General features: G+C 56.1%; 1 protein-coding gene across 1 annotated transcript; it reads left to right on the top strand.

Moving 5' to 3' along the window:
* The first annotated feature begins 4,645 nt into the window (after positions 1-4,645).
* Positions 4,646-19,471, top strand: ERCC2 (ERCC excision repair 2, TFIIH core complex helicase subunit). The gene is made up of 23 exons (XM_069458231.1): positions 4,646-4,701; positions 4,990-5,089; positions 6,078-6,155; positions 6,233-6,295; positions 6,490-6,603; positions 8,433-8,549; positions 8,639-8,755; positions 9,048-9,171; positions 9,270-9,366; positions 9,517-9,650; positions 9,724-9,892; positions 11,537-11,655; positions 13,847-13,916; positions 14,005-14,074; positions 14,178-14,279; positions 15,315-15,378; positions 15,853-15,974; positions 17,769-17,861; positions 17,960-18,032; positions 18,249-18,319; positions 18,479-18,622; positions 18,776-18,919; positions 19,340-19,471. Exons 1-23 carry the CDS (start codon positions 4,697-4,699, stop codon positions 19,430-19,432), a joined length of 2,283 nt encoding a protein of 760 aa, XP_069314332.1. The 5' UTR covers positions 4,646-4,696; the 3' UTR covers positions 19,433-19,471.
* Positions 19,472-19,486: the final 15 nt, after the last annotated feature.

Genomic DNA, 19,486 nt, shown 5'->3' with positions numbered 1-19,486 from the left:
TCTTGGAAATTGTCCATAATACACAGTTGGAAAATGTCACTGCTTCTGCAGAGCTGACAGTCTAGTGGAAGAGACAGATAATTAACAAAATAATGAACAAAATACATAATATGTCACACGGTGATCACTGTTACGGAAAAGACTAAAGCAGGAGGGGCGTGCTGTCGTGCCAGGTGGGGGGTGTATGAGTTTCCTGCGGCTGCTCTAACACAGGACCACAAACTCGGGGGCTCAAAACAACACGTGTTTCTTTACAGTTCTGAAGATCAGAAGTCTGAAATCGGAGGCACTGGGCTAAAAGCAAGGTGTTGGCAGGGCTGTGCTCCCAGGGGAGGGCTGAGGGAGAATCATTTCTTGCCTTTTCCAGCTTCTAGAGCCACATTCTTTGCATTCCTTGCATGCCTTGGCTCTTGGCCCCTTCCCCCACCTTTAAGGCCGGGAGCCAGCCTCTTGCTTGAGTGTCACATGGCTTCCATCTCTGTCCTGCTGTCCAATCTCCTTGTAATAAGAATGTTCATAATTACACTCGGGGCTCACCCAGAAACTCCAGGATAATCTTCCCATCTCAAGATCCTTAACTTCATCACCCCTGCAAAGTCCCTTTGCCATATAAGGTCACGTTCAGAGGTTCCAGAGATCAGGACCTAGATATCTTTGGGGACGATGATTCAGCCTACCCAGGGAGTGTTGCAATTTAAATAGGGTGGCTCCGAATGGGGCACTGGGGACACAGCAGTGACAAGGAGACAGAAGTCTCTGCTCTCACATTCAAATACTGTCTGGACCTTTGATGGTATCAAGCAATTATTACTACTTTTTCGGAGGTGTGCCAATGAGGTGTGGCACATCATTGGGAAGGCCTCTCTAAGAAGACAACTTTTGAGGAAGTCTTGAAGGAGGTGAGGGAGGGAGCCATGCCAAAACCTAGGGGAAGAGCCTTCTAGATGAGGGAACAGCCCGTGCAAAGGCCAGGAGTGTGCAGCCGTCAGCCATTCCAAGGTGGCTCCCAAGCCTCCCTGCCTGCTGGTATTCAAGCTACTAGTAATCCCTGTCCCTTGAGCATGGGCTGCATGTACTGACATATTCTGAGAACTAGTAAACAGCAAAAGCAATGGACTGTTACTTCTGAGATTAGATTATAAAAGACAATAACTTCCGTCTTGCTTTATCGCTTAGATGAAGCCAGTTGCCCTCGTGGAGGCCCACGTGGCAGGGATCAGTGAGGCACCGGATCCTGCCAGCAACCCTCTGGTGAGCTTGGCAGTGGATCATTTCCTAGTTGAGCCTCGAGATGACTGCAGCTGAGTTCTGATCCCTGAGACAATAAATGCTGCTGTTCTAACCATTACATTTGGGGGGTAATTTGTTATGGAGAAATAGCCGACTAATGCAGCCTGGGGCCTAGATGGAAGAGTGAGGAGGCCACAAGTGGCTGGGAGGGATGGGTTTGAGGAAGAACAGTGAAAGACGATGTCAGGGAGTGACAGGATGCCTAGCACAGGGCCTGGCACGTGTAAGTACCGTAGTCTATTTTATTCTATTTTATTCTTGGTTTTAAGATGTCCTCCTACTTTCTGCCCCAGAGTAACCAGGGCTGGGATAGTGGAGCCCAGAGAGGGTGCCTGCCCCACCTGGGGCATCAGAGAGGGCTTCCTGGAGGAGGGCGTGTCTCCTTAAGAGCTGAAGCAGGGGAGTTGGAGGGAGGCAGGGCAGGGCTGGGGAGAGGATGCTGCCGGCAAAGATGGTGCCATTGGAGGCCAGTAGGAAGTGGAGGAGGCAGAGGAGTAAGTGATCTGTTGGGCCCGGAATGAAGCATGGGGGGCACAGACTCCTTAGAAACAGGAGGCGTCACCACGACTTACTCCCAACCAGCCAATATCACCTGTGTTTGTTCTTCCCAGTTTGTTCTCTTGGTACTACACGCTACCACGAGCAGCATCTCTGTGTGGGTCGCTTTTCTCATGGAGTGTCCATCATAGCTCACCGCAGCCTCAAACTCCTGGGCTCGGGTGATCCTCTTGCCTCAGACTCCCAGGTAGCTGGGAATACAGGTGCATGCCACCACAGCCCGCTAATTTTTAAAAATTTTTGTAGACATGCGGTCTTGCTGTGTTGCCCAGGCTGGTCTTGAACTCCTGGCCTCAAGTGATCCTAACACCTCAGCCTTCCAAAGTGCTGGGGTTACAGGTATGAGGCACCGTGCCCCGGCCCTATCTTATGTTGGAAGTATAGTCTTATTGGTGTGATGGCATAATAAACGGTCATTTGTTAATAGAGGTAGCATCATCCTCATCTTAAAGGCGAGGAAACTGAATCTCAGAGATAAACTTGCCCAAGATCTTGCTGCTAGGTCAGGGGCTGCTCCCCTCACCCTCCCCCAGTCGTGTCCCCTCTGGGTCCTCACAGTCTGGAGATGGGACAGTCTCTCCTCTAAGAAAGGCAGGGCTGGGGCTGTCTCAGTCACCACTATGTCCCCATTACCATCCAGCACAGGGAAGGCACAGAGCAGGGGTTCAGGAAGTATATGATGAATGAATGAATGAATGAAGGGAGGTGATATGATGGAAACCACCACCTTGGTGGGGCCCACTTGCTCCTGCCTCCCTCCTGTCGCTCCTGCCGAGCCCTGTGGTTGAATCAGGGAGCTCTTTTCTCCGACTCCTACTAAACAGGAATTAGAGCCCCACGCTCCATCTCTGACCAAATCAACTCCGGAAACTACCATGCACACAGACACAGGCACGCACAGGAGCTAGAATCAAACGGGCTCTGGGCAAATTACCTCACTGCTTTGAGCATGTTTTTAATCTGTAAAATGGGCATAATTTGAAACATATAATTTACAGGACTGTTATGAGGATTAAGAGACATAATCCTTCTCTCTGCCACCCTAGCCTTAGCTACCAACTGGCTTCTGTTTGTCTATCTTAGTTCCTCCAGGTCATGCACCACTGGGCACCTTAAGTGACTTAAGAGCTCAAAATGCAAATTCTTTTTCTTTTTTTTTTTTTTTTGTGACATGGAGTCTAGCGAGTGCGCCTGTAATCCTAGCTGCTTGGGAGGCCAAGGTGGGAGGATATGGTGTGTGTGTGTGTGTGTGTGTGTATGTATGTTTATGGGGGTTGGTTTAATTCATCGGTCAGGGAAGCTTTATTGAGGTGACATTTGAACAAAGACCTGAAGGAGGCTAGTGAGGCTGCCAGAAAGCTACCGGGGGAAAGACATTCTGGGCAGAGGGAACAGCAAGTACAAAGGCCCTGGGGTGGGATGTGTCTGGTGTTTTGGGGAACAGCAAGGAGGCCAGTGTGGCCGACACAGAATGAGCTGGGGGAGAGAGGAGATCAGAGAGCAGTAAGTTGGGTTGGCTAGGGGGTGATAAGGGGCAATCGAGTTAGAGAGGACTCTGTTGGCCACCAGAAAGATTTTGGATCTCCTCCAGCTGCACTCTCTCCGCTCTCTGTCGTTCTGTCGTGGGCTCTGAGCCCCAGCTTTCAGAGCTTGCAGGCTTCAGCTTTCTTCTGGCCCTAGAGATTTCGCATATAATGGTCTCTCTCCCTGGAGTGCCCTTCTCACTTCTCTCTTCCATCCCTTCTGTCTGGCTAGTTCCTTCTCATCCTTCCTGGTTCTACTCAAACCTCACTTCTTCCAGGAAGCCTTCACCTGACTACTCGGCCAATACTCACATCCCACCGTGCCAGCAGGCTTCCTGTTATAAGCCTTTATGGTTTCCTGGAATTTTCCTTCACAGCACTTGTCGCACTCGAAATCATAGTTTTATTTGTCTGTTTAATATAATATCTGTTCTTTGAGGATAGGAACTGGAACTGTGATGGTCCCCTTTGTGTTCACAGGGTCAGGCACATAGTAGATGACCCATAGCTATTTGTCGAACAACAATAAAAAAAAAAAAAGCTAGCATTTATTGAGTGCTTAGTGTGTGCTAAGCAGTTTTAACTGCCTTGGTGTGGGTCAATTTAAAGTGTCACCTATCTTGTATATAGTCTCATTGTTACTGCTTTGCAGATGAGAAAGTGGAACCCCAGAGAAGTTAAATCACACAGTTAAAAGACAATGGAGTCAGGATTTGGAGCCAGGAATTCTGGTTCCAGAGCTCACACCTTAGCCACTGAACCACACTTGCCTTTCCCTTACTGCCTGATTAAAACGCCTAGCACAGTATCTGGTAAATAGCAGGCGCTCAATAAATGGGAGGAGCTGTTTATAAGTTATTTGTCCCACAGAAGTCTACGACACAGCAGGTATTTTATAAATGCATGTTTGTCTGGCGCGGTGAGGCCATTCCTAACTCGTGGGCTCCGAAGGTGTCCCCAGTTTCCCTGTCATTCTCCTCTGGACTCTATTCGCTGCTCAGACAATCTGGGCAGACGCAGGAAGGCCGAGTCCTTATGAATGGGATCGATTCTCTCGTCTTTCTTCCTTCCATGTTTTGTTCTGGGTTGGCTCTCGGCGATCCTCAGCCACGCCTTCAGCACCGCCTCCCTCCGGAGTCCGCCCTCGCTTCTCCATGCGCACGCGCAGCATCCCGATTGGCTTCACCCTTGCGGAGTGATGGGCGGGATTAGCCAATGGTGTTGTGACGAAGGTGGAGCGGACCCTTGAGGATGCCCAGGACCTTGCCTCTCTGAATATTCATGAGGGAGGCGGGTCGACGCCGCTGCACGCCGCGGCCGGCGCCATGAAGTGAGAAGGGGCTCTAGGGTCGCTCCGTGGGAGCGGGCGCAGGGATTTGGAAGATGGGAGGACCTGCGGGGCGAGGGGAGGCGGAAGGGGTGGGGACAGCCGCGGGGACTGGCGAGGCGGTAACGGGGATAGTAACGAGGAGACACAGAGGGGACCCAGAGGCTCCTGGGGACCTGGGGCATATCCGGCCGTGCTCAGCGGGTATCCCCTCTGGGTCCGACTCGGGAGCGTGAAGGCTGGAGAGGGGCTGAGGGGACGGGGCACTGACCCAGCCGTCCTTGCCGCCAGGCTCAACGTGGACGGGCTGCTGGTGTACTTCCCGTACGACTACATCTACCCGGAGCAGTTCTCCTACATGCGGGAGCTCAAACGCACGCTGGACGCCAAGGTGGGTGGGTGGGTCGGCCGCGCCGCTGCCCCTTCTGCCACGCGTGGGCCTAAGACTGAGGTTGCGGGACGTCTAGATTTTAGAAATCCAAGGTCCTTGGGAATCCAGGACTCCAAAATCTTCTGTTGACCAAATAATAGTTAATAATTGCAGCAGCTGACATTTATGCAAGGTTGAGTTGCCCAGTGATTAGGAATGTATCGATTTTGGAGTTTACTACCTGGGTTGGTCTCCTGAACTACAGGCTACCAGCTGTGTGCCCTTGGGCAATCAGTTAGCCTCCCTGTTTCACAGTTTGTGCCTCTATAAGGTAGGAACAGCAATAGTACCTACTTTCCAGGTGTGTGAGTTACATGAGTTAATACATTTAAGGCAGTGGTTCTCAACTGGGGACGATTTCGACCCCCAGAGGACATTTGGGGGTCGAAATGCCTGAAGACGTTCCTGGTTGTCACAGCAGTGGAGGTGAGATGCTGCTGGTATCTCGTAGGTAGACGCCAGGGCTGCTAGTAAACATCCTACTGCCCACAGGACAGCCCCCCACAACCAAACCGCCCCAAATATCAGTAGAGCTGAGGTTGAGAAACCCTGATGTACAATACTTAGAAACTGCCAAGCACAGCGTAAGTGCTGTGAAAAGTTTTTGCTAAATTAAAAAGCGTTCACTATATATCAGATATTATGCTAAATATTTAGCCCACAATTTCTTACTAGTCCTCCTAGTTATATCGTAGAGAAGGTCCTATTATTAGGCCTATTGTAGAGATGAGGATACTGTGGCCCAGAGAGTTGAAGGTACTTTACTAAGGTCACTCAGCAAGGAGGTGGCAGAAGTGGGATTCAAACCCACTGCTCCTGGGGCCCAGAATTAACCGCTGTGTTGTCCTGCTGTTTCCCAGGTGGTGGCATGTGTGGGGGGGGAGTCCCCAGAGTTTGTGTCCCCAAGATTGAGAGCCTGTGTCTTGTCCCTCCTGCCCCCAACATGCAGGGTCACGGAGTCCTGGAGATGCCCTCAGGCACTGGGAAGACAGTGTCCCTGTTGGCCTTGATTATAGCATACCAGCGGGTGAGTGACCCTCTGAGCCTATAAAAGGGAAAGCGAGTAGGGGTTGGACAGGGGCTGAGTCTCCTTGTCCTTGGCAGGCGCATCCGCTGGAGGTGACCAAACTCATCTACTGCTCGAGGACTGTGCCAGAGATTGAGAAGGTGAGCAGGGCTGATCCTGGTGTTCCCTCCCTACTCTCCCCTAGGCCTCGTGGGTCCTCCCGGTGGTCGCCCTCACCAGCCTTAGGGGGTGTTTAGGAACTGGGGGAGAGTTTGGGGCCTGGCAGGGCAGGGACTTGTGCTTCTGACAAGGAGCACAAGCTCCCCCTCACCCCTGCCCCACCACTTTGGAGCAGGTGATTGAAGAGCTTCGCAAATTGCTCAACTTCTATGAAAAGCAGGAGGGTGAGAAGCTGCCGTTTTTGGGGCTGGCTCTGAGCTCCCGCAAAAACCTGTGTATTCACCCGGAGGTGAGTACCCATCCTGTCCCCTTGCCCTAAGCCCCGGGGTTGAGGAAACTCTTCCGTCCAACCACGAGTCTCAGATCCCCAGGCCAGACCTCTTGTGGAGGCATGCAGGGGCCACACAGAATTCTTTTCTCACTTGTCAAATTCTGATTCATTCTTCATGGCCCAGGTAAGCACACCTCCTCCAGGGAGCCTTCCCACTCTCCCCAGGCCTAGGGGTAGTTAAAAAGGTAGCGCCTGGAATCTGGCACACCTGGTTTCCTGGCTCTGAGACTGACAAGCTGCGTGCTTTTGGGCAGGTGATTTCTGTTTTCTGGGCCTCAGTCTTTTCTGTAAAATGGGGATAATTAAGCACATGCCTCATGAGGTTGTTGATGATAAGATTGGGTGAGATGATGCAGCTGAAGCCCCTAGCGTGCACGAGGAGCTAAAAGAATGTTAGAAATTACCATGATATTTATACAGATATAACACATAGGATGTTAATTGTTATTATTGAGTTATATTACAAAACCATTGTGCTCACTGTGTGCCAGGCACTGTTCTGAGTACTTTACATTTGGGAACTCAATATATATTATATCACATTATCTGTAAGAATATATAAGAAATAGGCTGGGCACGGTGGCTCATGCCTGTAATCCTAGCACTCTGGGAGGCCGAGGCAGGCGGATTGTTTGAGCTCAGGAGTTTGAGACCAGCCTGAGCAAGAGCGAGACCCCGTCTCTACTAAAAGTAGAAAGAAATTATATGGACAGCTAAAAATATATTTAGAAAAATTAGCCGGGCATGGTGGCACATGCCTGTAGTCCCAGCTACCCGGGAGGCTGAGGCAGGAGGATTGCTCGAGCCCAGGAGTTTGAGGTTGCTGTGAGCTAGGCTGACACCACGGCACTCTAGGCTGGGCAACACAGCGAGACTCTGTCTCAAAAAAAAAAAAAAAAAAAAAAATATATATATATATATAAAAGAAATAGGCCGGGCGCGGTGGCTCACGCCTGTAATCCTAGCACTCTGGGAGGCCGAGGCGGGTGGATTGCTCAAGGTCAGGAGTTCGAGACCAGCCTGAGCGAGACCCCGTCTCTACTAAAAATAGAAAGACATTATATGGACACCTAAAAATCTATACAGAAAAAATTAGCCGGGCATAGTGGCGCATGCCTGTAGTCCCAGCTACTCGGGAGGCTGAGGCAGTAGGATCGCTTGAGCCCAGGAGTTTGAGGTTGCTGTGAGCTAAGCTGACGCCACGGCACTCACTCTAGCCTGGGCAACAAAGTGAGACTCTGTCTCAACAAAAAAAAAAGAAATAATACACATAATGGATGACAAAGAGAAGTAGCACAGGCCATGGTGACGGATGAGACGGGAAAGGGAGAAGGGTAGGCAGGCCCGGAGCCATCCCTTTGGTGAAGGAAAAGGCTTTGTTCTTTGGAAAGACGGTCCTGTGCTGTGTCACCGGTGGAGCTTTAGAGGGTACAGGGCAGGTCAAGGGGCAGTCTGGTTCTCAGACTGTACGATCAGAACCTCCTCTGATTCTTAGACGGTGCCACGGTTCTATGTGTTTTAGCATTTCAAAGGATAAAGTAGTTATCCTCAACCATGCTAAAATCCTTCCAGGCTTAAAGTTTTAAAAATAATAGTTGAAGAATGTAACAGTTTTACCACTCTTGCATCCCTGCAGTGAGTTCCCAGGTATCTTAACTACTAATGAATCAAGTTGAGGTTCACGTTGTCCAAAAATCTCCGCCAGCTGTGAGGTGTGGAGGCCCAGGTTCGAAGAGTGGTCAGGCTTCCAGCCTGTCCTGGTGCTCTGATGCCCTCCGCCCCCTCAGGTGACACCCCTGCGCTTTGGGAAGGACGTGGACGGGAAGTGCCACAGCCTCACAGCCTCCTACGTGCGGGCACAGTACGAGCAGGACGCCAGCCTGCCCCACTGCCGCTTCTATGAGGTGCCTTGGGTGCAGGGCCGAGGGAGGGAGGGCTGAGACGCCCGGGCGGCCAGCCTCCCTGACTGCCCGCACCTGTCTCCCCGCCCCAGGAATTCGATGCGCATGGGCGCCAAGTGCCCCTCCCTGCTGGCATCTACAACCTGGATGACCTGAAGTCCCTGGGGCGACGCCAGGGCTGGTGCCCGTACTTTCTTGCCCGATACTCGGTGAGGAGGCAGGCGGGGCCGGGCCGGGCAGAGGGGTGTGAGGGAGGGCACGGGCTGCCTGCTGTCTCTGTGCGCCCGCGCCGGGCTGGCTGCTGCTGTGTGTCTGTCTGCATCTCCCTGCTGCCCAGTAGCTCTGTTTGCCAGTCTCTGTCCATTTGCTTACGTTTGCACCTTACCTGTGTCTGTCTGTCTCCTTTTGTCACTTCTGTGGGCCTGTGAGGAGGCAGCAGGGCAGTGTGGTGCAGGTGGGGGGTGGCAGGGCCCGGGTAACCCTGCCCCCCTCGCCCCCTAGATCCTGCACGCCAACGTGGTGGTGTACAGCTACCACTACCTCCTGGACCCCAAGATTGCGGACCTGGTGTCCAAGGAGCTGGCCCGCAAGGCTGTTGTGGTTTTCGACGAGGCCCACAACATCGGTGAGCAGGGAGCCAGGGTGCCAAAGGGACACCAAGCCCTCAGACCACGGCCCCGCGCTGGCTGCCTCAGCCCGGCCCTCCCCCACCTTCTTCCCCAGACAATGTCTGCATCGACTCCATGAGTGTGAACCTCACCCGCCGGATCCTCGACCGGTGCCAGGGCAACCTGGAGACCCTGCAGAAGACGGTGCTCAGGTGGGGGCGGGCCGGCTGGTAGATCTTGGTCCCTGTCCTTCTCCCAGCTGGCCATGCCCCTCTCCCGGGCCCCTGATCTCTGCCTGACTTGTCACCAGGATGCCAGCCCCCTCCCAGCCCCCACCCAGCCCCCACCCGGTCTCCCTGCAGGATCAAGGAGACAGACGAGCAGCGTCTGCGGGAGGAGTACCGCCGCCTGGTGGAGGGACTGCGGGAGGCCAGCGTCGCGCGGGAGACCGACGCCCACCTGGCCAACCCCGTGCTGCCTGACGAGGTGCTGAAGGGTGAGCCGCTGCCCCCGCCACCCCCCACTCCCCGCCCCACCTCCCCATGGCCGCTGACCCCTTCTCTCCGCAGAGGCGGTGCCCGGCTCCATCCGCACTGCCGAGCACTTCCTGGGCTTCCTGCGGCGGCTGCTAGAGTACGTCAAGTGGCGGCTGCGCGTGCAGCACGTGGTGCAGGAGAGCCCCCCTGCCTTCCTGAGCGGCCTGGCCCAGCGCGTGTGCATCCAGCGCAAGCCCCTCAGGTGCGGCCCCAGACAGCGGGGGACTCGGGTTGGAGCCTGTCCTGGGGTCCAGGTGCTGGGCAGGGGCCTGACGGGCACACAGGGCTGGATCACAGATGTTACCTGGAGAGAGTTCAGTGGAGGGACCGTTTACTGAGAGGGCAGGCGGGGTGAGGAGCCAGGGAGGGTGGGGAGCCCCTGGGGACGGGAAGAGCTTGCAGCTATTTCCAGCCCAGGCCACAGGGGCCAGGAAGGGAGCAGTATGGCGAGTCAGCTGGGCAGGGCCTGGAGAGGCTCCTCAGGGGAGCTGAGACCAGGACGCAGGCCCAGCAGGATGGGAGCTGGGCCCCTCGGCATGTCTTCTCCTGCTGGTGCTTCTCACAGTCCACACCTGAGGGCAGGGACGTCCCCGTGGTGCAGTCTGGGTGCATTTTGGGGGGGGGGGGTGCAGTCTCCTGGGGTATAAAGTAGGCAGAGAATGGACCTAGGCATGGCGGAGGGGCTTCCTGTACTTTTCCATTGCTGTTTTGGATAAGTCATTGGTCTTCTCTGAACCTTTGTGAAATGGATAGGGAGTTGTTTCTTCGTGTCACAGGTTTCTGTGATGGTTACATGAGAAAGCAGCGGGGCGCTTAGGAAGAGCTGAGCCCTTTATGTTCCGTTCCTCAGTTGCATCCCAGCATAGTGTCCGAAGCTGCAGAGGAGGAGATGGGGACTCCAGGAGGGGAGGCCATTGCCCAGAGTCACACAGCACAGTGCCGGGTGGTTGCGACTTGAAAAACCCCTGGCTGCTCTGCCTCTGAGGGGTGGGGTAGCCCTTGGAGCGGCTTTGCCCGTCTCCCCCACATTTGAGACTTGTGAGGGCAGAGAGAGGAACTCAGTCACTCAAGGGCACGAGACAGCCCAGGGCTGCCCTCCTGGGGCCATGGCCCAGGGGAAGAGACAGACTCGTCCCCAGATAGCAATGACCCGGCGTAGGCAGGCTGGGACGGGGGAGCCCCAAAAGGGCAGATGCCCAAAGGGGCATCTGTCCCAGCGTGGGCATTAAAGGCAGGCTGGAAGAACTGACGTGTGGGAGGCAGGTGTTAACGTCTGACTGCCCACCCGGCTCCAAAGCTCCAGGACCTGTCCCTGAGGGATGAGAGCCTCATGCCTGCCTGTGTACGATTGTGGCTGGGTGGCCCTGCACGTGCGTGCCTGCCACTGACACAGTGTCTATCAGACTGTGTAGGATGTGTGTGACTTCGTCTGTGAGCACGTGTGATTCTGACCAAGGGTGCCTGAAAAGGCGGGAGATTCTGGGTGTGCTCGTGTGGCCGCGTAGGATCGATGCGGTGACTGGGGTTTTGGATATCGTGGGTCTCTTGACAAGAACCTGTGCACAAGGTTGTGTGAGTACATGTGACAAGTGACACATGTACTCACACATGTGGGGTGTTTGGTTATTGCTCTGTATGTGCCATCGTGCAGTGGTGGCTCTGTGTGACGTGCATATATACAATGTGGGGACACACAAGTTTCGGAAGCAGACCCAGGCCCTGCCCTCAGGGAGCACCCAGTTACCTGGGAAGACAGACATGTGACCGCATGCTCTGATGGCAGAGGAGGGGCTGTGGTCCTGTTCGTGCTTCCCGCTGCCCCTGACCCCCCTCGCCTCCCCGCCAGGTTCTGCGCCGAGCGCCTGCGCTCCCTCCTGCACACCCTGGAGATCACCGACCTTGCCGACTTCTCCCCCCTCACCCTCCTCGCTAACTTCGCCACCCTCGTCAGCACCTACGCCAAGGGTAAGCGAACCTCTTTCTGCCCCTGCTGGGCCCCCTGGCGGCCAGAATCAGGGTCCCAGCAGAGTCTGGAGGGCTGGGAGCAGGGACTTACAGGCTGGGCAGAGGCATTGGGGCTCTGTTTTGAAGGCCCTGGCCAGCTGCAGACAGTTCCTGAGCGAGCCTGGTGCTCAGATTCGTATTTTCAAAGGCTCCCTCTGGCTGCGGAGTGGGGAAGATGGGGGTGGGTTGCGGTCTGGGATGAGGCCGGAGAAGTTCTGTGGAGCCAGCTCATGCCACAGGGCGTGGGAAGCAGTTGCTCGTTGTGCTTTCGGAGGGCAGGTTCTGAGCAAGGGAGGTGCCAGGTCACGTTTGTGCTTTAGAAAGATGCTGGGCCAGCCACGGTGGCTCACGCCTGTAATATCAACACTTTGGGAGACCGAGGCAGGAGGATCGCTTGAGGCCAGGAGTTTGAGACCAGCCTGGGCAATAGCAAGACCCATCTCTACAAAAAAATTAAAAAAAAAAAAAAAAAAAAAAGAAAGATGCTTCTGGCAAGGCAGGGATCAGGGAGCTGAGCAGGAGAGAAGCCTGGGCCAGGCAAGGCTGTGGGGGCAGAGAAAGGGGTGGTTTGGTGGAGGCCGGGATGTGGGGAGTGTGGTACCTGGTGTGGGCACCTGGGGGATAGGAGCTGGGACAGCGCTGAGGTGTCCAGCTCGGGGAGAGGGACATGCTCCTGAGGTTTTATCAGCTGGTGTCCCGCCCCTTCCTCAGCCTTAAGCTGGCCGGGCTCATCTGATCCCTGGGATTACTGCTCTAGCGAGGAAACCAGGTCAGGCCTGATGTCCTGCAGCTGGGCCTGGGCAGGACGGAGACCTGGTCCCCCTCACCCCAGGGCCGGGCAGCAGTGAGTCCTGCTAGGTGCTGCTTCTGCGTCCATCCCTCTGTCCTGTCCCATCATCCCTCCCTCCTCCCCATTTCCCCGTCTGCCAACACCTCCCCTTTCACCTGGAGCTTCCCTCCCCTTCTTCTTCATCCCCCCACCTCCCCCTCAGCCCTCAGTTCTATGCTCAATAGAGATGTCTCCTCCTCCGGGAAGCCCTCCCTGACCTCCAGGCTGGGTTATGGTCCTCCTCTGGGCTTCTCCGTCCCAGCCCTGCCCACTCTGAATCGTCACTGTCTGGGGACAGGTCTGTCTCTTCTCATGGACTGTGAGCCCATGTGGGCAGGGACCAGGCTGTCTTGGTCACCACTGTGTCCTCAGCACAGAGGACTTGATTTTTTGTCCTGAGCGAAACTGAATATATTAAATCATTCATTTATTTATTTGTTCAACAAACAAGCCAGGCCCAGCACTGTGGAAGCAGCAGGAACCAAAAAAGACCTTGTTCCTAACCTCCTGCAACTTACATTCCTGGGGGAAAACCAGTAGCAAAGGTGCACACAAACAAACAAGGAAGATAATTCCGGAAAGGGATAGTTACCATGAAGAAAATATGTTGCGGTGTTAGAACATGACTGGTAGAATAGGTGGCCAGGGAAGGTCCCTTTGAGGTGCCGACTTTTGAGCAAAGTCTCAAATGACCAAATGGAGCCGCCTTCAGTTTTCCTGGCAATGGGACCAGCAAGTACACAGGCCCTGGGGGAGTGACATCCGGCAGGGGACCACTGAGCAGGGAGGAAGTGGGGTCTAGGAGACTGGTCCCACAGGCGATTCGGGACCCCGGGAGGAGCAGGGGCCTCAGGAGGCTTCTGAGCAGCAGGGACATGACCCGACTCAGGATTCCGTGCAGCGAGCAGGGCGTGGGGCCAGGCAGGAGGTGGCTGGCCCGGGTAGCCGTGGGGTGAAGTGGTCAGATCGCAGGTAGGTTTTAGAGGCAGAGCTGCCCGGCTTGCTGGTGGCTTAGGGAGAAAGGTCACGGAGAAGGCTTGAGACTGTGGCTCCCGGGTGCTGGGCGGGCCTTTTTGGCGCCGGGAGGGTGTGAAGGATGAAGCTTTGGTGCTCCCTGCCTGGGATCCGCCGTGAATGTTTGCACAAGTGTGGGCCCTGCGGAGAAGTGGACAAGTTGGGGTGTGTTTTGGATGCCTGGGCTTTGGGCTCCAGCGGCTGGTCTTTGGTCCCATTCACTTGTGGGGTGGGAGAGAACAGCTGAGTGCTTGCCATGTGACCCTGGTGGGGGATTCTCACCACCTGTGCCCGCCCCCGTGTCCATAGGCTTCACCATCATCATCGAGCCCTTTGACGACAGGACCCCGACCATTGCCAACCCCATCCTGCACTTCAGGTGGGACCCTACCCCGGTGTGGGGGTGAATGCACCACGGGTCGGGGCCCCCACCCTGCCTGGCCCTCACTGCCCTCTTCTCTCGGCAGCTGCATGGACGCCTCGCTGGCCATCAAACCCGTGTTTGAGCGCTTCCAGTCTGTCATCATCACGTCGGGGGTGAGGACCCTTCCCCGTCCCCTCCCAGTCCCCAGCCCTCTGCTGTCAGGCTCCCAGTCCCTGCTCAGGCCTGCTGAAGTCTCTCCCGCTGTCCCTGCTATAGACACTGTCCCCACTGGACATCTACCCCAAGATCCTGGATTTCCACCCCGTCACCATGGCAACTTTCACCATGACGCTGGCCCGGGTCTGCCTCTGCCCCATGGTGAGTGAGAGCATGGTGGGGCGCCCTCCCTCCCTCCCTCGCCTGTTCCCCTGCTCCCCTGCTCAGGCAGCAGGGCTTGACAGCTAAGAGCTGGGGTTCAGGGTTCTGGGCATGCCTCCCCCAAGCTTCAGTTTTCTCATCTGCAAAATGAGAATGATCCTCCCTGATCTCCCAGGGCTGTTTAGAGGATTTAGACAGATATAACAGATGTAAAACTCTTACGTAGCTCAGGGCCTGCACAAGGTAGGTACTTAGTCACCGTGCTGTGCCCAGGACGTCATCTGCCTGTGACCTGGGTAGCAAGCCTTCCTCTCTACCTGTCCCCTTCTCTAACATGGGCGTCTTAACCTGGGCCTCAGTCCCTTACCGGAAGCCCTGGAGCCGATGTGTTTTGGAATTCAGAACTCTACAGACTTCAGAAACGAGGCATAGGCTGCGTGGTGCGTAGCAGCCCCCGCAGGGTCTGGGCCGCTCTGTGCAGGCAGACTGCTTCTGTTTCAGCAGCCAAAGGTTTTAAAGTATCACACCAAGGGGATAAGTCGGCCTTTGAGTAGACTCAGGTCAGGGCAGGTCTTGCTACTTAATGAGTTTGTGCCAAACCTAAAAAGGAAATTTGGAGCTTTCAGAGCTTTTTGGCTTTTGGAAATGCCCTCGGAGATGGTGGACTGGTAATGACCATGTGGTTTTGTGAGGGCTGCCGGGGGCGCCCACCGCCGTGGGGAGCGGCGCTCTCCTGCGACTGACTGGCCTGGAGGCTGGGCCCGGGTGTAGCTGCTGGTCAGAAGTACGGACAGACTCAGGTTCAAGTCCTTCCCTGCTGTTGATTCGCTGTGTGACCTTCGGCAGGCGACTCGCCTTCTTTGAGCCCGTGTCATTTATCCGTGCAATGTAGATAACAGAGCAGCGGAGGGTTTGTTAATGACGTTGTGTCTATAAAAAGCTAAGAACAGCACTAGCAGGTGATGGGCACTCGTGTCGGAGCGTTGCTGCTGCTTTGCTTGTTACACTTACTGTGACCCCTGTTGCTTGCTTCAGATCATCGGCCGTGGCAATGACCAGGTGGCCATCAGCTCCAAATTTGAGAGCCGGGAAGATATCGGTATGCCGCCTGTGGGCTTGGCGTCCTTGGGTTCCGAGGGGGCGGCGCGTCAGTCAGGTGGGCTAAGTAATGCTGCCGTCACAAACAGCCCACATCTCGGTGGCTTAACCCGGAGGTTACTTCGTGCCCACGGTGCAGGGCCATCGCGAGTTGGGGCCTCCTCACCCTGGGCACCTCCACCACTGGGCACCTCAGAGGCAGCGTGACGTGACAGGAGAGATCGTGGTGATCGTGGTGAATTGTGCCCACGGCCACTTCTGCACTCATTCCATTGGCCACAGCAAATCACATGGCCTTGCCTGGCCTCAGGGGGTGGGAGGGACAGTCCTCCCGTGGGCCGGGACGGAGGAGAGGTGGGATATGTGTGAACGGTCCTCCAGATGACCTCAGTGGGGTTTCTGGGAACGCTAAGTTAAAGATGGAGTGGGGACGAGGACCCGGGCAGGAGAGGGTCCAACCTCTGACCCCGTGCAGCTGTGATCCGGAACTATGGAAACCTCCTGCTGGAGTTGTCCGCAGTGGTCCCCGATGGCATCGTGGCCTTCTTCACCAGCTACCAGTACATGGAGAGCACCGTGGCCTCCTGGTACGAGCAGGTACGCCCAGCCACCCTGGCCACCCGCTCCCTGGAAAGGCTTCCTCTCAGCTCTTGGCACGGCACCTCTGTGTGTTGGCTTCATTCCCCGTGTTTGCAATGGTGACATGTATCACATGTGACAGGAGAATGTATACAATACACCGGAGCAACGTGTGGCATAAACAGCATGCAGCCCTGTGCCCTGTCCCCACCACTTACGAACTCAGACATGGGCTGCCTCTGTGGGCCCCACCCTCAAAGGAGGTCCCCGCAGCAGAGGTCACCACACCCCCACCTCCTGGCTTCCTTATTGCCCCAGCCCTGTATCCCTCCAGCACATACGGACCAGTGGGGAGACTCTGGACAGCAGGTGTGACTCTGGCTGGGTGCTGTGCTGTTAGAGGAAGGTTCTAGAGAATTAAGGCTGGACTGAAACCCGGGCAAAGCCTCAAGAGTCTGCAGGTGCCCCTTGTGGGATGTGGGTGCAGAGGTCATAGGGCATTCTGGAAACGGGGCTTGCCACAGCCAGGCACTGGGTGACCTGCAGGATATGGGTGGGAGAGGGGACTGATCTTTGCTTTCTGAGCACAGCCCAGCTCTCTGTCAGGGGCGGGTTAAAGCGAGCACTTCTCTGGGGTGAGATGAGTGAACTTGGCTAATCCACGTTACCAGGGAATGGTGGGGTGGGGGGCGGGAACATCATCCCTCATGGCCAAGACATTGGCCTTCACACCGTGGAAAGATGGCTGCCGGCCACCCGATCCTCACGTCCTGAGTGCCTTGCGTGTCCTATTTAAGAAACCCTTGCCAGGGCCGGGCGCGGTGGCTCACGCCTGTAATCCTAGCACTCTGGGAGGCCGAGGCGGGTGGATTGCTCAAGGTCAGGAGTTCAAGACCAGCCTGAGCGAGACCCCGTCTCTACTAAAAATAGAAAGACATTATATGGACAACTAAAAATCTGTATAGAAAAAATTAGCCGGGCATAGTGGCGCATGCCTGTAGTCCCAGCTACTCGGGAGGCTGAGGCAGTAGGATCGCTTAAGCCGAGGAGTCTGAGGTTGCTGTGAGCTAGGCTGACGCCACGGCACTCACTCTAGCCTGGGCAACAAAGTGAGACTCTGTCTCAACAAAAAAAAAAAAAAAAAAAAAAAAAGAAACCCTTGCCTGCTCCAAGGTCACAAAGATAGGCTCCCGTGTTTCTTTCTAGAAGCTTTGTGGCTTTAGTTTTCACATCCAGGTCTACGAGGTACCTCAGATTCATCTTTGTGCATGGTGTGAGGTAGGGGCCAAGGTTCTTTTTTTTTTTTTCCCCATTTGGAAATCTACTTGCTCCAGTAGCATTTATTGAAAAGCGCTCTCCCCACTGAATTGCACAGGCGACTGGTGTGTGTTTCTGGACCCTCTGTTCTGTCCCACGGGTCTGTGTGTCTGTCCTTGTATCACTACCACACTGTTTCTATTTCACTGTCACATGGGAAAGCTCAGGGCAGCCTCTGACTGGCTGTCCCTGCCTGCAGTCAGCCCCTCCACCCGTCGCTGGCAGGGGATGGACTATCTTGATTGGCCACCTTGGGGCCACATGCCTGTCCTACTTTTCTGGCGGTGACCACCCAGATCACAAAATTTCCCAAAAGAAGTGAGGTTGGACAGTCCCCCCTGCCCCCAGGTCTCAGAAGGGCAAGCTGAGGCCTGGAGAGTGACTCCTGTCACGCAGGAGTCCGTGGCACAGTTGTGCAACTAGGACAGTCATGCCCTGGATCTCCCTTCTGCCAACCCCACCCTTAACCCTGGTCTCTCTGGCGTCCTTCCCTAGGGCATCCTTGAAAACATCCAGAGGAACAAGCTGCTCTTTATCGAGACCCAAGATGGGGCCGAGACCAGTGTCGCCCTGGAGAAGTACCAGGAGGTGGGTGTGGGGGGTGCTGGGAGACCGGCGCGGAGAGGAGGGGGCCGGGGGGGGCAGCTCTGAGTGACACAGTGTGCGTCTTGGCCTCCCCTCCCCAGGCCTGCGAGAACGGCCGTGGGGCCATCCTGCTCTCAGTGGCCCGGGGCAAAGTGTCCGAGGGAATCGACTTCGGTGAGTAGACCAGGTTGTCCCCTCCCCAAGCACCTGCATGGAACTCTCTGGAACAGCTGCCCACCATGCTGTCTGCTCCCTCAGGGGACCACCCACCCCCAGCCTGGGCGTGCAGAGGGGCTTCCCCTCCCCTCTGTCCATGACCTCCTAGGGCACGAGCGGCCTTCCCACTCCAGCCACGCGTGTAACCCCCCTCTCCCTGCTGCGCCCACCCAGTGCACCACTACGGGCGGGCCGTCGTCATGTTTGGTGTCCCCTACGTCTACACGCAGAGCCGCATCCTCAAGGTGAGCAGCGCTCCGGCTCACGGAGAGTCCCAGAAACAGACTGTGAAGTTAGGGGGCTGGGGCTTGCACCGTTTGTGGAAGGGGCTAGAACGCGGAGGGGTAAGGGGCAGGCACACTAGGGAGAGGATGGCTGCCCCATCTCCGACTCCTCACCTGCAGGCGCGGCTGGAATACCTGCGGGACCAGTTCCAGATCCGTGAGAATGACTTTCTCACCTTCGACGCCATGCGCCACGCGGCCCAGTGTGTGGGTCGCGCCATCAGGGGCAAGACGGACTACGGCCTCATGGTCTTTGCCGACAAGGTGTGCGCTTAGGGGCTCCCTGGGCCCCCGCCCCGGCCTCCGAGAACCAGGCTGTTTCCCTCTTCGTTTCCCAGACGGGGTGGGTCTTTGGGGGTAGCCCAGGCTCCCTCAGACTGGGGTGCCGACGCCCTCTCTCTCCTGTTCTGCTCCAAGCGCTTTGCCCGCGTGGACAAGCGGGGGAAGCTGCCCCGCTGGATCCAGGAGCACCTCACGGACGCCAACCTCAACCTGACTGTTGACGAGGGGGTCCAGGTCGCCAAGTACTTCCTGCGGCAGATGGCACAGCCGTTCCACCGGGTGAGCCCCGCACTCGCGCCCTTCCCCTCCCAGGCCTAGTCTCCTCGGGGAAGGTCCCTTGGATTTCTCCCCCTCCCCAGCCTGGCCCCAGCAAGTTCATCATGGACCCGTGAGCCAGGCTCTGGGAGTGGGCTGGGTGGCTCCAGTTAACCGTGAGCTGCTTGGGTGGCCCAGAGGGGGCATTGGGCGCTTTCTGGCCCTGGGAAAGCTGCTCCTTCTTGGACACACTCTGGCTCCTTCCCTCCCTCAGACCTGTCTTCCCCTCACAAGGACAGCACACTCTGGATCACACGCACGTTTCCAGATTCAAACATCCTGTCCTGTGGTCCTCGAGTCCCCAGTGGAAACACTAGGGGAAGTACAGCAGCTGTCTTGTTCCCCCAGCCCTATGTGACTCCTCCCTGTCTCTGTCCCCTCCAGGAGGATCAGCTGGGCCTGTCCCTGCTCAGCCTGGAGCAGCTGCAGTCGGAGGAGACGCTGCGGAGGATAGAGCAGATCGCTCAGCAGCTGTGAGCGCGGGGCGGGCAGGGTCATAAACGGTGTTCCTGGTGACTCCCGAGTTGTGCC

Source organism: Eulemur rufifrons, chromosome 24 (genome assembly GCF_041146395.1).
Source record: "Eulemur rufifrons isolate Redbay chromosome 24, OSU_ERuf_1, whole genome shotgun sequence".
In the NCBI taxonomy this organism is placed as follows: domain Eukaryota; kingdom Metazoa; phylum Chordata; class Mammalia; order Primates; family Lemuridae; genus Eulemur; species Eulemur rufifrons.
The sequence above is the reverse complement of the archived record's forward strand: the minus strand, read 5'-3'. Positions and strand labels throughout refer to the sequence as shown.

Bases quoted from the DNA above. Each gene is read 5' to 3' on its own strand.
- ERCC2 (XM_069458231.1), top strand. The intron at 9,651-9,723 runs GTGAGCCGCTGC...TTCTCTCCGCAG, and splicing joins GCCTGACGAGGTGCTGAAGG to AGGCGGTGCCCGGCTCCATC. The intron at 18,920-19,339 runs GTGAGCCCCGCA...TGTCCCCTCCAG, and splicing joins TGGCACAGCCGTTCCACCGG to GAGGATCAGCTGGGCCTGTC.